At 43.1% G+C, this 14273-nt stretch overlaps 1 protein-coding gene and 1 pseudogene across 1 annotated transcript; both read right to left on the bottom strand.

The window, feature by feature from the left end:
* Nucleotides 1–6: 6 nt before the first annotated feature.
* Nucleotides 7–1120, bottom strand: LOC116546864 (annotated as a pseudogene).
* A 960-nt stretch (nucleotides 1121–2080) lies between these two features.
* Nucleotides 2081–11752, bottom strand: LOC116546865. The gene is made up of 4 exons (XM_032272989.1): nucleotides 11590–11752; nucleotides 11193–11505; nucleotides 2480–2616; nucleotides 2081–2376 (listed from the first exon to the last, which is right to left on the bottom strand). Exons 1-4 carry the CDS (start codon nucleotides 11735–11737, stop codon nucleotides 2081–2083), a joined length of 894 nt encoding a protein of 297 aa, XP_032128880.1. The 5' UTR covers nucleotides 11738–11752.
* Nucleotides 11753–14273: the final 2521 nt, after the last annotated feature.

Below are 14273 nucleotides of genomic sequence, written 5' to 3'. Positions count from 1 at the left end.
GCACACACGTGTGGGACTCACGGGCGGGCCCAGGCCTCGCCAGCCCTAGTTATCAGTGCTGGGGATGGCGAGGTCTGGGCGGAAGTCGGGCCGGGCATCCAACTTCCGGTGCAGCAGGTCCGGAAGCTGTTCGCCTCCACCTCCAGGTGGCGCTGTGGGCGTTTGCTCGCCTCAGTGTCTGTCTTTAGGGAGCGCCCTCTGACTTCCGGGTTTTCATTCTCTCTCGGCCGCCTGGAGCTTCTCAGACACAGCCGCGCTCTGACAGGAGCTGAGGATTTCACTTCGTTTTCGGAGACCTTTCAGCTCCGTCCCCTGTTCTCGGAGCTCCGCCTCCAGCCCCTCCATCCTCCTCTTGAGCTGCGTGTTCTCCTCCTCCTCCCTGTGGGTGTCCCGGCCTCTTCCCCGGCTCCGCGCTGGCCGCCGCCTCCCGCAGCGCCGTGGTCCGCGGGGCGTGGCTCTCCTCAGGGGCTGCGGCTGCAGCTCCCACTTCTGCTCGGCGGCCGCGCTCTGCGTCACGGAGATCTCAGCGCGTCCTTCTCAGACTTCCGGTGCGTGTCGGCTGCAGCGGTGGAAAGGCCTTTTCATCGCCGCCCTTGACACTGGATGCCGCAGCAGAAGATGGGGCTTCACGCCCAGATCATTCGGAACCATGACTCCAGCTCTCGGTTTTCTCCTGGGCCTTGTCTTTGGGCATCTCGGCAGCTGCTTTCAGCTCCTGGAATTTCTCTGCAAACGTTTCCAGCTGCTGCTCAGAGGAAAACCCCAAACCAAACACCGTGTGGGCTCTGCTGTCGGCCCCCTGCCCAGACTTCTGTGGCGTTTTGGGGAAGGTCGTATTTGGTGCGATTGTGCTGTTGATGGTCACCTTGGCTCCGCCCACGCTGATGATACGATAGCGGTTCCTTGTGACGTCATAGAAGGAGGAAACGGCGACTGCTGCTTGCTCGCAGGATCCAGTTCTTGATGTTGGGATCAATCTGGAAGACTTGGGCTCGGGTGAAGTTGGGCTGTTCTCCCAACTCCAGCAGTGCTCTGGCGGCCACTGTGACCCAGCCTCTCTGGCTCCCTCTGAGGCACATGCTGCAGCCCCTGCACACCAGCCTCAGCTCTGGCACTGCTCCAATCTGTGGGGCTGCCTGGGCGTGTGCTCTGGAAAAAATAATTCTAAGAGATAAAAGAATAATGAAGCCTTCAGGAGGCAGCAGGGTGAATGAGTTTCTCAGGACAATCTAATCACACCTGGACAGGGAGAAAAATTCATGACCTAGGATGAATTTTAAAATATGTGGTTAAAATTTCATTGAAAATTGAGGAATTTTGACTGTATAGGGTACAAAGCTATATTATGATTTATGAATGCAATATGGAATAATTGAATTGAACCAATTGACACATATATCACCTCCAATCCTTATTTGTGTGTGTGTGTGTGTGTGTGTGACAAGAACATTTGAAATTTGTTCTTGGCTATTTTAACCAGTAGACTATGTTTAAACTTACAAATAGACATCAATTTATGTAAACTATAGAGAATGGCTGAAATCAGTTATGAATTACTATAATTTAAATTTTGTTAATCATTAAGTTTTATTCTTTGGGACATATTTCATAGTTATTTTATAATAAGATTAAATATTAAAGACTGCAGATGTATTCATAAGTTTGTGTATTTACACATATGTCTATAGATGGAAATTTATGTCCCCATAGCTATGTAGTTGCTGTTATCAACAGTTGTTAATAAAACTCTAGAAGAATAAGTGCAAATTATTAGGAAAAATTATTTCTTGAAGGCATATGTATTTTTTAAATGCCCCACCTATAAATTTAAAAATTACTAAAGCACAAATAATTAAAAATTATTATAAATAAGTATATTAAAATATCTCAACCTCGTAAGACTCCATAGTCCTGCAAAAACAAGTCAGCCTTCTGCAGCTGAGACAGGAAACCTCCCCCTGCACATGCTCCTGGAAGCTGTCCTGTCCTCAGTGGGCGCCCCCTGGTGGCCCCATGCGCCCCTGCAGGGAGGTTTGTGTCTGGGCTCACACTGACCTCCACTCACTGTGTCTCTAGTACATTAATGGACGGCTGTGTCCTCGGTTTTAAGGCTGTTCATTTGCAGATAAAGCGTGTTCTTGGAATTGTCTCTGGAGATGGTGAATTGGCCCTTCACGGAGTCTTTGTAGTTTGTTCTATCCCCATAGGGATTAATTTCTCCAACCCACTCCAGCACCTTCCCCGGAGCCTGGTGGACCCAGTACATCCAGAAGTTCCTGAAGGTGAATCCAGAGGCTGCACAGCAGAGTCTCTGGGACCCCCAAGGCTGTACCAAGCCTCCCCCAGACTCCACCAGCGGCACCGCACACTGGACACCTGCAAACACAGAGACACCTTTGTCATTAACTGCCACACATATCCACTGTTTGTCTCACTCATGTCCACTCACACTCAAAATCTCTAGTTCTCCATAAATCACCTTTTATAATAGTAAAAAGAAAAAGCCAGCTCAGCCCAAACTCCATGGTGAGTTCTCTGTGTTCAGTGCTGATCACTGAATAGAAACACCTGAGAATTCTGGGGCTGGGCTCCTTTCCTAGAGCTTCAGGGTCAGAGCTGGGCTGGTTTTTATGAGCTGAGGGAGAGCCCTATTTGCATGTCTCCTGCTACAAAGCAAGCTCTGGGGTAGGGCAGCTGAGGAGAGGGCAGTGCCTAGAGCCAATGAGAGTGTCCTGGAAAACATTGGCGGTAATCCAATCTCTTGGGAAAATATAACTTCAGATTATGTGGTTGTGTGTCGATAATCACTTAACAGGTATCATTTATTTTACTATTACATAATTGCCAAATATCTTTAATTCAAATGTCAATGTTGCATGTTTAGAAAAGATAAATTATACACAGAACAGTGCAGTTGTGCAATGTGTCCAATATCACACATCTGGACAGAGTTAGTCCCATCTGTGCCTGTGTCTCCAATTACTGGAAGAAACTTCTCCCCTGATACACTGGTCCAGGGCAGTGTGGGACGTGTCTAGGGAGGTTTCAGGATGTCCCACCTATGATAACTACTTTATGTGATTTTGCCTTTTCTAGTGTTTATCTGAAATATAAAATATAAAATCAGTGTTCACATGTGTGTGCCTTCAGGAGTCCATGATTAGTCAAGTGCCAGTATTCATCTTTTTCTTTCTCTTTCTTAGACAATAGATTTATTTTTGTAGCAGCTTTATTAAAACCACTCTGTGGTTTCCCTGCTTGGTTGAGTCACCCCTGCTTGTCCCCTCCCTGCTACTCCCCAGGTTTTCCTTCTTTGCTCATCATCTTATCCTGTTACAGACTTCTATTCCTGGAGACCCAACAGTAGTCTTGAGTGACCATATCACCCATGTCCTGCTGACTTTTTTTTTTCTTTTACTTAAATTTTTAAAGCTAACCTGGACATTACAATTGGTATTTCAAATTTATAACAACATCTTAGCATGCCTGAGGACAACTTTTGTATCACACACACACACACACACACACACACACACACACACTAGTCTCCAAATACTCTTTCAATTTCCTACAGGGAAACACATGAGCCTGTTGTAGGAATTGTTTGCATTGGCCATGGGAACCATGATGAGGCATCCTCTTCTGAGGTTACAGGATCTCCACGTCCAAGGAGCAGAGAGACTGCAGGTAAGTAGAAGCCCAGTGTATCTGGATCTCGGAGAAGAATCACGGGACACCAAGTACAGCAGGACTGACCAAGAGGACCAGCTGTGGGAGACTTGGTATGAGGAGGACAAGGTGAGGCCTGTTCTTATGTCTCTTGTCCTTCCGTCTGTTGATGTGACGTGTCACAGTGACTGATTTGCATATGCTGGACCCTCCTTGCATCACTGGGACAAACTGTGCTTGGTCATGACGAAGGAGTTTTTTTAATGTGTTGTTGAATTCTGTTTGCTAAGATTTCCTTGAGGATTTTTGCATCTATAGTGATCAGAGCTATTGGCCTGTAGTTCTTTATTAATGTCTTTGTCTGGTTTTCATATTAGGGCAATACTGGCCTCATATGCAAGTTTAAAGTACGCCCTTCTCTTTTTTTAAAAATTATTTTGAGGAGGATAGGTATTATTTCTACTTTAAATGTTTTTCATAACAGCAATGAAGCCATTGAGTCCTGGGTTTTTTCTTCTCTGGGAGACCCTTTAGTACAGCTTCAAGGTTGTGATTTATTGGTCTGTTCACAGGTTGGTTTTCTGCTGGGCAACACCAGAGTCAAAGGTGATCTTGAGTCTAGTCTTTGTGCAGCCAATATTGTGGCGTCAGCCACTTGTGTTTTATGGAATGGAAACAGAGGGCCAGTTTCGAAACAGGAATGACTGCTGACCCAAAAGAAGGGCACCCTCCAGAAGTGTCTCTGGTCTCAAGGTTGTGCCAGGCTGCAGCAATTTGGCTAAAGGGATGAGTGGTGGCCAGGGAGTATAGATTTTGCTCCTAATCTGGTGTAATACAGCTGCATGAATTCCTTCCAGCACTCCAAATTGAGCTCAGGGTTTGCAAGGACTGTGGAATTATTTTGTAGTAAGAATTGAACAATGAGAACACATGGACACAGGGAGGGGAGCTTCACACACTGGGGTGTGGGGGGAACTAGGGGAGGGACAGTAGGGGGTGGGGAGTTGGGGAGGGATAATATGGGGAGAAATGCCAGATATAGGTGATGGGGAGAAAGGCAGCAAACCACATTGCCATGTATGTACCTATGCAACAATCTTGCATGTTCTTCACATGTAGCCCAAAACATAAAATGCAATAAAATATATATTTAGAAAATAAAAAAGAATTCCTAATATGTGTGATTACAGTGGGGCAATCCAAACCCCCAAGAAAGGTTCTTCTACGTAACTTTTCTGACCAGGGATAATCCCACATGATTCTGTGTCAATGTGAGCCTTCAAGTAGGAAGCTGCAGAGACAGGGTGACTTCACACAGCCCTACTGGGCTTCTAATAACCACAAGGACCTCTCCTCTCCCCTGCTGTCCTCTTGGTCTCTCCCTTCAACATACCAGTCTAGTCTTAGCTGTTTATTCATTTTTGTGGTTATTTCATAAGGGGTTGGAAAATGTCAAGCACATTTAATCAGCTGTCCTGCTGATGTGTATTGTTGTTGTTGTTTTGTTTTGTTGTTTTACTTTTACTTAATTTTTGTGTGGCTAACCTGGACGTTACAATTGGTAATGCAAATTTACAACAAAGTAATTTAAATTATGATTACCTTAGCTTCAGTAGAGCATACAGTTCTGCTTCTCTGCAGTTCTCCATTTTTGTGTACTGTGTTGTTACATATTAGTACATTATAAATTACATGCACATTATTCAAATTTATAATTAACCTTATCTCCATAAATTATAGGCACATTATTCGAATTTATCATTACTCATATATCCATTTGTCTTAAATAATAAATGAATAGAACATGAGACTCTAGACAAAAATAAAATCGTATTGGCTTTCCTTACACAAATGTGATTACTTTACTGGGATTCTTTTCTTGTTGTTGTTCTTTATAGGTGAAAGATTTTTAATTATCCTCCACTCTTTTTTCATTTCAGCCTGTAGGACTCTATTTAGTATTTATCATTAGGAATTGGTGGTTTTGATGACTCTGTGGCTTTTGTTAATTTCTATTATCTTGAATTCTCCTTCACTTTTGCAGGTGTTCTTGCTAGTATGGAATTTTCGTTTGACAGTGTCTATTAGCACTTTTGATATGCCATTCCAGTGAGTTTTGCCTTTCTGATTTTTGGTGAGAAAAGAGTTGTTAATTTTATTAAGGACCTATCCTAAGTAATAACTATGCCTTTGATTCTAAGGGCTCAAACATATCTGGTATTTTCAGACACAGGAAACTGATGTGAAGAGATGAGTCTCTAAAAGCATGCATAACGACACTCCACATGCACATAAACATGCTCACACACTCACACACACTCAACACCGTCACACATAGAGTCACAGGTAATGACTCACCTACACAAACACACACAGGGGCACACACTCACCAAGGAATGCAAGTAACACATTCACACTCAAACAGCCCTGCACACACAAGCATTCAATCAATCACATTTATGAAAGTTTGATACACACACTCCCTCAAAAAAATCATGTTCATGCAAAGTAATAGAATCAGATACTGAAGGGCTCACTCACACACATTCAATATAACATACACTTTTACAAACTAACTCACAGACACAGGCATGCACAATCTCTCACACACTCCCTCAAAGACACAGTCTAACAATCTCAAACTAAATTACTCACTTTAAAATAAAATACAGACACACACAAGCTCACACACACAACGATCCAAGTACACACAGACTCATACTAAGGCTATTCTGTAGTCACAGGATTGAGACAGCCGCCATCCCCTGTCTCCATGGATATCATACTGTGGTAGAGGCTCAGCCCACCTTCTAGATTCTTCTCAGAGATGGCCAGGACTCCAGAGTTCAGGTTCTCATATGTTGCGTGACTTTTGGGATAATCCACACCTGAAACACTGAGTGGCTTTGTCTTCGACTACTTGATTATCACCTGCATATCAGTTGATGCAATTGTTTACCTTGTTTTGAAGGAAATAAATTCAGTCTCGCTAGGCTAGATCAATGTATCTCTGTTCTCTTGGCAGCTTCAAATGTAGTTGAAAATAGGACAGTTTCAATAAACACTGCAGCTCTTACAACGCTTTCCTGGTCAGCTGGTCCAGCAGCATGGGGACTCCAGTAGAATACTCATTTTATGGTCCTAATTCTGTTTCCACTGTGGACACATTCCTTCTTATGTACCAGGACTTCCAGTCCATCAAAGCCTAGGATGATGGAGATGAAAATAAATATTCTTCAAATTTTCATCATAAATGTGGCAAGAAAACCTGATATTTTTGCCCATCGGTTTCCATACCCAGGTGTTGTAGCTCCTGACCACAAGGCACTATAATTCTCACTGTTGCAGGGAATTCACAACTCCCTGGAGGATAGTATTGTCCTCAAAATGGACTTTTTTCTAGATTATGTTTTTTATTATAAAACAGTGGCAGAAAACATCTTGTGTAAATCTCACATCAGAATGTGGAGACTGAAGTAAATCCTTTCACTGTTCTACCGAGGTTTCTGTTTCTGCACAAACGTGAAAGAGGAATGTCTGCTGGATCCCATGCTCACATTCCATAATCACATCTCCTATCCTGAAACAACAGCTGCTTTCCTTCATGTTGGAACATATTGTATAGTATTTCAGGCTAAGAAATGAAATATTCAGGAACTTGGACAGTGCACTAGTAACTTCTATGTGATAAAAGAACACACACATGTAGAGATAACAGTCAATCCTTCTAAGTATAAATGACTACCTATCAAGTTTGGACTTTATTTACATTATTCAAATTGTCTTCATTCACAGGTGGGTAACATTACAAGGTGTCATTATTTTGTTAGACAAATGTGATATCCATCACTATCAGCTCAGGCCCAGTTTGAGATGCTAGGACTGTCTGTTGGGAGGAATGTAAACTCAGCCTTCATTGCACATGTAAGGGAAAGCTCTGAAATAAAGAGGGAGGACCCTGGAACTTGAGTAGAAGCAATGATTAGCCTGCAGAGGATGTTGTACTATGAGTTCTCCACACCGTCTGATCCACAAGAATAGATTTTCGTTACTTTCAGCTGCTGGCTCCTTTATTTTTTAATTATTATTTATTGATTAATTTTTTTAATGTACTTTAGGTTCTGGGGTACATGTGCAGATCTGCAGATCATGCAGGATTTTGGCATAGGTACATACATGGCAAGGTGGTTTGCTGCCTTCATCTCCTCATCACCTATATCTGGTATTTCTCCCCTCATTATCTCTCCCCACCCTCCCCACTCCCACTGTACCTCCCTTAGCCCCCCATACTGACCCCAGTGTGTGATGCTCCCCTCCCTGTGTCCAAGGTGTTCTCATTGTTCAACACCCGCCTATGGGTAATAACATGTGGTGTTTGGTTTTCTGTTCTTGTGTCAGTTTGCAGATAATGATGGTTTCCAGATTCATCTATGCCCCATGAAGAACATGAACTCATCACTTTTGAGGTCTGCATAGTATTCCATGGTATATATGTGCCACATTTTCTTTATCCAGTCTATTGATGATGGACATTTGGGTTTGTTGCAGGTCTTTGCTATTGTAAACAGTACCCCAATGAACATACATGTGCATGTGTCTTTATAATAGAACAAATTATAATTCTTTGGGTATATACCCAGTAATGGGATTGCTGGGTCAAATGGCATTTCTATTTCTAGGTCCTTGAGAAATCGCCACACTGTCTTCCACAATGGTTGAACTAATTTGCATTCCCACCAATAGTGGAAAAGTGTTCCTATTTCTCCACATCCTCTCCAGCATATGTTGTCTCCAGATTTTTTAATGGCTCCTTTATTTTAAATATTATTTTATTTATTTTTATTTTATTTTACATTCATTTTATCCCATTTCCTGAATATGTAAAAAAAAAACGAAGTACCTATAAATTTTAAATTTAACAATCAATCATTAGTAGAAGTAACAAAAATAATGGTTATGAGGAAGATGCCAAGTAGAGATTCCAGAAAATAAAACAAATAAATAAACAAGTTATGTATGTTTAGAGTGATACCTGAGGACACAAACTCTGAGAACCTTGTGCTGAATTGTGTATGAAGTTTAATTATATTTAATGTCCAAAATGCTGATCATTTCAGTAAAAAAGAAATTTGTACGTGGTCTGCTCATATAAGGATTTCGAAAGGGATGAAATCACAAACTTGCAAAACCAGGTGACACTTGGTGTATTCAGTATTCACCCTTTTCCATATTGCTAGGAAGAGAGAATGGATGGGCTATACCTTCCTGGGAAATGAGAGAAGTGGTTTTTAAGATGGTTCTCCAGGGGAGTTGTCAATTCAATCACTCCAACCATGCTCTGATACAGGATGGAAGAACTAGACTTGCTGAGTCTTCGGCTTTCATTTTTCTACCATGCCGGATGCTTCTTGCCATGAAACATTATAATCCAAGTTCTTCAGCTTTTTCACTCTTGGGCTCACACCAGCGGTTTGCCAGGGGCTCTTCAGCCTTTGGCCACAGAATGAAGGCTGCACTGTTGGCTTCCCAACTTTTGAGCTTGTGGGACTCGGACTGGCTTCCTTGCTCCTCAGCTTGCAGATGGCCCATTAAGGGACTTGACCTGTGATGGTGTGAGTCAATACTCCTTAATAAACTCCCCTTCAAATGTGTGCATCTATCCTATTAGTTCTGTCCCTCTAGAGAATCCTGACTCATACAATGAGAAAAGTGAAGACGTCACTACATCAACCACATTTCACTGATGAGAACTTGTCCCACAGAGAGCAGGGGATGTGCAGGAAATACAGAGGGGTTGGGGGATATTGTCCGTAAAAGAACAGATGCAGCATAACTGAATTCCCCCATGGAAGGAAGGTTTAAATGTTTGTTCAGAGCTAATGATGGCTTATGTCACGACCTCCACAAGGTTTCAGAAATAGTTTCTATTAACAAATGTAATACTTTACCTGGGTTTTCTCCCCATAGCTTATACTTGCTCTCTAGTCAGCACCAAAGAATGATGTCTTCAGAATTTTCCCTAATCTTCTGTGAACTCCTGGTGCAGTTCCTGGAAGAAAAGCCTGCATGGGGAAGGGAGCCCTCCTCATGTGCAGCCCTGAAGCCACCACACCATCTCATCCACCACTGCCCTTCAGTCACTTAGTCAACATTTCTGAGTTAACCTTCCTTAAACATGGCATTTGGCAGTGTCTTCCCTATTTAAAAAAATACTTAAGTTCTGCTTATCCCTGCAGACACCTATCCTTTCTGGAATGCAGGTTGTTTTGAGTGTGTAGTAATTGAAAATTGATAGAAGGTTTGTGTGCAACTTGTCATCTTACAGAGTGTACCCACCATGGGGTTGACACCAACAAGCAAGCAGGTGGACTCACTCAGCTGGAGAACAAGGCATTTCCGTAGCCAGTGACCCCAGTGGGTCTCTCACCCTCCAAGACCAATCGGGCTCATTTCTCTGGCTAGTGTACATCCCACAAGGGGGACCAGTGCCCGCCCAGGAGAGGGTTACTTCTATTTACCTCCCATTTTCTGAATGGAAACTATTGCTTCTGCCTGCAATGCATGCATGTGTTTTTATTTTCTGTAAAAGGGACTCACACAGAAACACCCACGAAACGTTACAGTGAATCTAATGGAACTATAGAGAACCATACCTGATGTGCCTCATGGCCATGGTCTCCACTTCTCATTGAAGAACATTCCTGATGGGATTCACCAGAACTTGCTGGCTTTCCATAGACATGGATCTACCTCTAAGCACTTTGGGACCTTAACCTCTGAGAAGGGACAGAAATTACAGAACCTATAGGAAATACACATTTTATGAATCCTCTAAGGAGGACTCCTAATAGAAATAGCCCCACCCACTTTTCCTATAACTGGCATCATTCCCAGTAACCCACTTCAAACACCTGTGGTACTTCAAGATAATTTAAGCTTGGTATGCCAAGGAACAGCTAGAAGAGAAAAGAAACGATCTGTCCATGTAAGCTCATTCTTTCTAACATATTTATGACTCTGGAGCAGGACAGTTATAGTGGGGCAGGCTGTGCATATATGAAGAGGGGCACAGGGGAGCTCTCTGCACCTTCTGTTCAATTTTGCTGTGGTCTTGAAACTACTTTTTGATACATTTCATGTAAAAAGGGTGGCAGAGACATTTTGGAATACTTTTTGGCCAGTTTTTAGGAATGATATTTAGTCTTAGTCATGTTATAAGCAATTGAGCTCCAATTATTTATCTATCTGATTTTAAAACTTAAGTCTGCCAAAGTCTCCATGGGAAACTTTCCATCAGCTTGATTGATTGTTGCCTTTACCATTCTGACAATCTTGCATATGCAGCCACCTTTGAAAGAAATATTTCCTGTGTAGTGTGCATACATGTTTCTATTACTCATGTTCCTCAATTGCTTAGCCCATTTTCTAAACAACTTTAAAGGTTGTTAGCCCTGTAATCTCAAATTCAGTGCTGCTGCCCCCTCCCTGGGGTTTCTGACACTCTCAGGATGTTGTTTTCACACTGTGTGTCTTTCGCACAGTAATACACGGCTGTATCCTCAGATCTCAGGCTGCTCAGCTCCATGTAGGCTGTGCTTGTGGATGTGTCCCTGGTTATGGTGACTCTGCCCTGGAACTTCTGTGTGTAGTTTGTGCCACCACTACTAGGGTAGATCACTCCCACCCACTCGAGCCCTTGTCCAGGGGCCTGTCGCACCCAGTGCATATAGTAGCTGGTAAAGGTGTATCCAGAAGCCTTGCAGGAGACCTTCACTGAGGACCCAGGCTTCTTCACTTCAGCCCCAGATTGCACCAGCTGCACCTGGGAGTGGGCACCTGTGGAGAAGAGACAGGAGTGAGTGAAGTCTCACTTGACTGCCCTGGTTTCTTCCTCTGCCCTGGGACTGGGGAGCCCCTTACCTGGTGCCGCTGCCACCAAGAAGAGGATCCTCCAGGTCCAGTCCATGGTGAGGAGCTGTGCTCTAGAGGCTTCTCTCGAGGAGGGGTGTGGTTGTTGGGTGATGCTCTCAGTCACAGAGATCTCTATATTCACCTCAGTTATTTGCATACTTATGAAGGATGCTATTTAATAGCCCAATTCCTGACCCAGTATGAGAAAGAGCAAATATATGACACATGGACGACACAGTTGTAGAAGCTGAAGGTTCAATCCATAATCCTGTTAGAAGCCATGCGTCCCCAACACATCCCTGAACTCTGTGTTGAGAGAGCCTCCCTCACTGGGTAACAAGCTTCCCCAGGACACACATGTCATTTTGAACCCACATTTGAATGTCTCAGGGGCAACTTGAACCATTTCTAGACCTTAATATGGGAATACGTTATTTTGGGAATGAGTGTGTTTCTCCAAAAATTTCTCTTATTTATAAGAAAGAATCTCTTCCTGATCTCCAACTGCTTACTATTAAGAGATTTAGCTGAATTTGAAATCCCCATTGTAAAAGTGGTTCTCATTATAACATCCAGTTTGATAAATGCTCACAATTGAACAGGATGTTTTTACAAACATCACCAGTCCTTGTGAAATACTAATTTTAGATATCCTTAAAGGAAGTCCCAGGCCCTGAGAGGAACCCCTCCCCAGCCTCCTGTGCACCTGCTCTGGGCCAGCAGCCTGTGCTGGGTGTGTCCTGAGCGCCCCCTGCAGCCCAGTCCCAACCCTGCAGGGATGTTTCTCTCTGATCAGAATATATTCCCACCAGTGTCTCTAGCCCAGTATAAATTGGCTGTGCCCTGGCTCGGAATTCTCCTTTATTGATGTGATATGCTTCTCACAGCATCTTTTGGAATATTAAATTGGCCTTAGGAAACCAGTGAACTCTGCAGGGAAACCCCAAGAAAAGATCTCCTGCATCATCAGGGAGCCCTTTCCTGGAGCTCAAGAGGCACTGAATCATTAGACACATGGTGAATCCAAAAACTCTTCAGGAGTTTGGAGGAGACTCCTATTTCCTTTAGGGTCCTGCAGTTTGTTATTGCATCTTAGAATACCTACAGGTGCAAGTTCTGTGGCTAGAAGCCCACTCCAAATCTGCTATTCAAATCACACACAGGCACACACACACACACACACAGGCACACAGGCACACACACACACACTGTGGCAAATTTTTATTTTTACATTAATGGATCCCATTGAGAAGTGCTTACACATTGAATTCACCTGGTCTCACTTTGGAACTCTGCAGATGCCCCGTGGAAAGTAAATTTGAGACCATGAAGGTGAAATCATTTTATTGAAGTTGCTGGTGTCAGCCGCTCCAAATTGCTCTATTTACCTTAACATTTTTTCTCCTATTTTCCTCCTCCAATAGAGTTTGTGCATCACCACACTCTCGTATTTAACCCATGTTGACTAAACTGGTGAGAACATAATGTGTGGAACACAGAAGCGTTACATGTTCTTACCGCTGAATTGTAATGCTGTAGTGGTCTCCTTTCTCTGGGCTGTGACCTATACAGGAAGTCTCCAGGTGTGAAGGTGATTGTTGCTCTTTTGTGGCTGGAACATCACAGGAGAATTTTCTTAAATGTACCCCTATTGGCTAATTTTACCAATTTTCATGATAGAGGAAGGCTGCTGGTATGGGCTTGTCATGGGGATGGATTACTTTCCTTACACAGATGAGAATCTAAAAATGCCCTTCCCATGTTTTCTCTTTCTGAAGGAGGTCTGGGTGTATTTATCAGAGATTAGGTGTCCTGGTAATAGAGCCGTGCAGGGATCTATGTGGATTTTCACCCTGAGAACCTGGGGGTTCCTGGAGGAAAGGGCAATGAGAGCATGGGGTGTGGGGCTCCCAGCATCTCTCACCCTCATGCTAGTCCTGACATGCCCTTTATGTTCATTTAGTTCAGAATTTCATATAACAAACCACACAGCCAAGCTCATTTAAATTATTCATGCTCAGGCCATATTGGAGCAGCAGCTGAGTATAATAATCACATTGCACTCAGACAAATCTGGGCCCAATCCAATTTTTACTGTAGCTCAGAGCAGCTTTACTGACTCACTTCACTTGGAGATTATTTCTTCCCTGAAAGAACTGTAAGGGTTGTTATAGAGCCCCTGTGGGGTTGGATTTCTTTGTGTCGGCCTGTCATGCAGGGTATTCTGAATGATGTAGACCTTTAAATTTAGATAGTAATTTTTCCTGGTTGTCTAACTGTGTGTAGATGCCTGCCCCTCCTTCCTGTGGCTCCTGCTCTGGCCATGTGATGTGCCTGCTCCCCTTTGTCCTCTGCTGTGATTCTAAGTATCCTGAGTCTCCCCAGTAGGAGAAGCTGCTACACTTCCTGTAAGCCTGCAGAACCGTGAGTCAATTAAACATCTTTATTTTTTCAAATTACTCCGTCTCAGGCGTTTATTTATAGCAATGTGAGAATGGAATGATACATCATGAAAACATAAAGTGGTGCACCTTAAACATACACATTTATATTTTTTTCTATTATAACCCAATACAACTGAAAAATTTAAACTTACTCTTACGATCAAGAAATGCATACTTCATATTTTCTTAATAAAAATAAGGTAACATAGAAAAACTTACACTAAGGTATTTGTAACAGCTTTGCTTATA

The sequence above is a fragment of the Sapajus apella genome, unplaced genomic scaffold (assembly GCF_009761245.1).
Source record: "Sapajus apella isolate SASKATOON/1434 unplaced genomic scaffold, GSC_monkey_1.0 scaffold1553, whole genome shotgun sequence".
Classification (NCBI taxonomy): domain Eukaryota; kingdom Metazoa; phylum Chordata; class Mammalia; order Primates; family Cebidae; genus Sapajus; species Sapajus apella.
Note: the sequence above shows the minus strand (reverse complement) of the source record. Positions and strands in the feature narration are given on the sequence as shown.

Coding starts and splice junctions, on each gene's coding strand:
- LOC116546865 (XM_032272989.1), bottom strand. CDS start 11,737: ATGCAAATAACTGAGGTGAATATAGAGATCTCTGTGACTGAGAGCATC. Junction 11,506..11,589: donor CTTGGTGGCAGCGGCACCAG/GTAAGGGGCTCC, acceptor TCTTCTCCACAG/GTGCCCACTCCCAGGTGCAG. Junction 2,377..2,479: donor TCTTTTTACTATTATAAAAG/GTGATTTATGGA, acceptor CTGTGTTTGCAG/GTGTCCAGTGTGCGGTGCCG.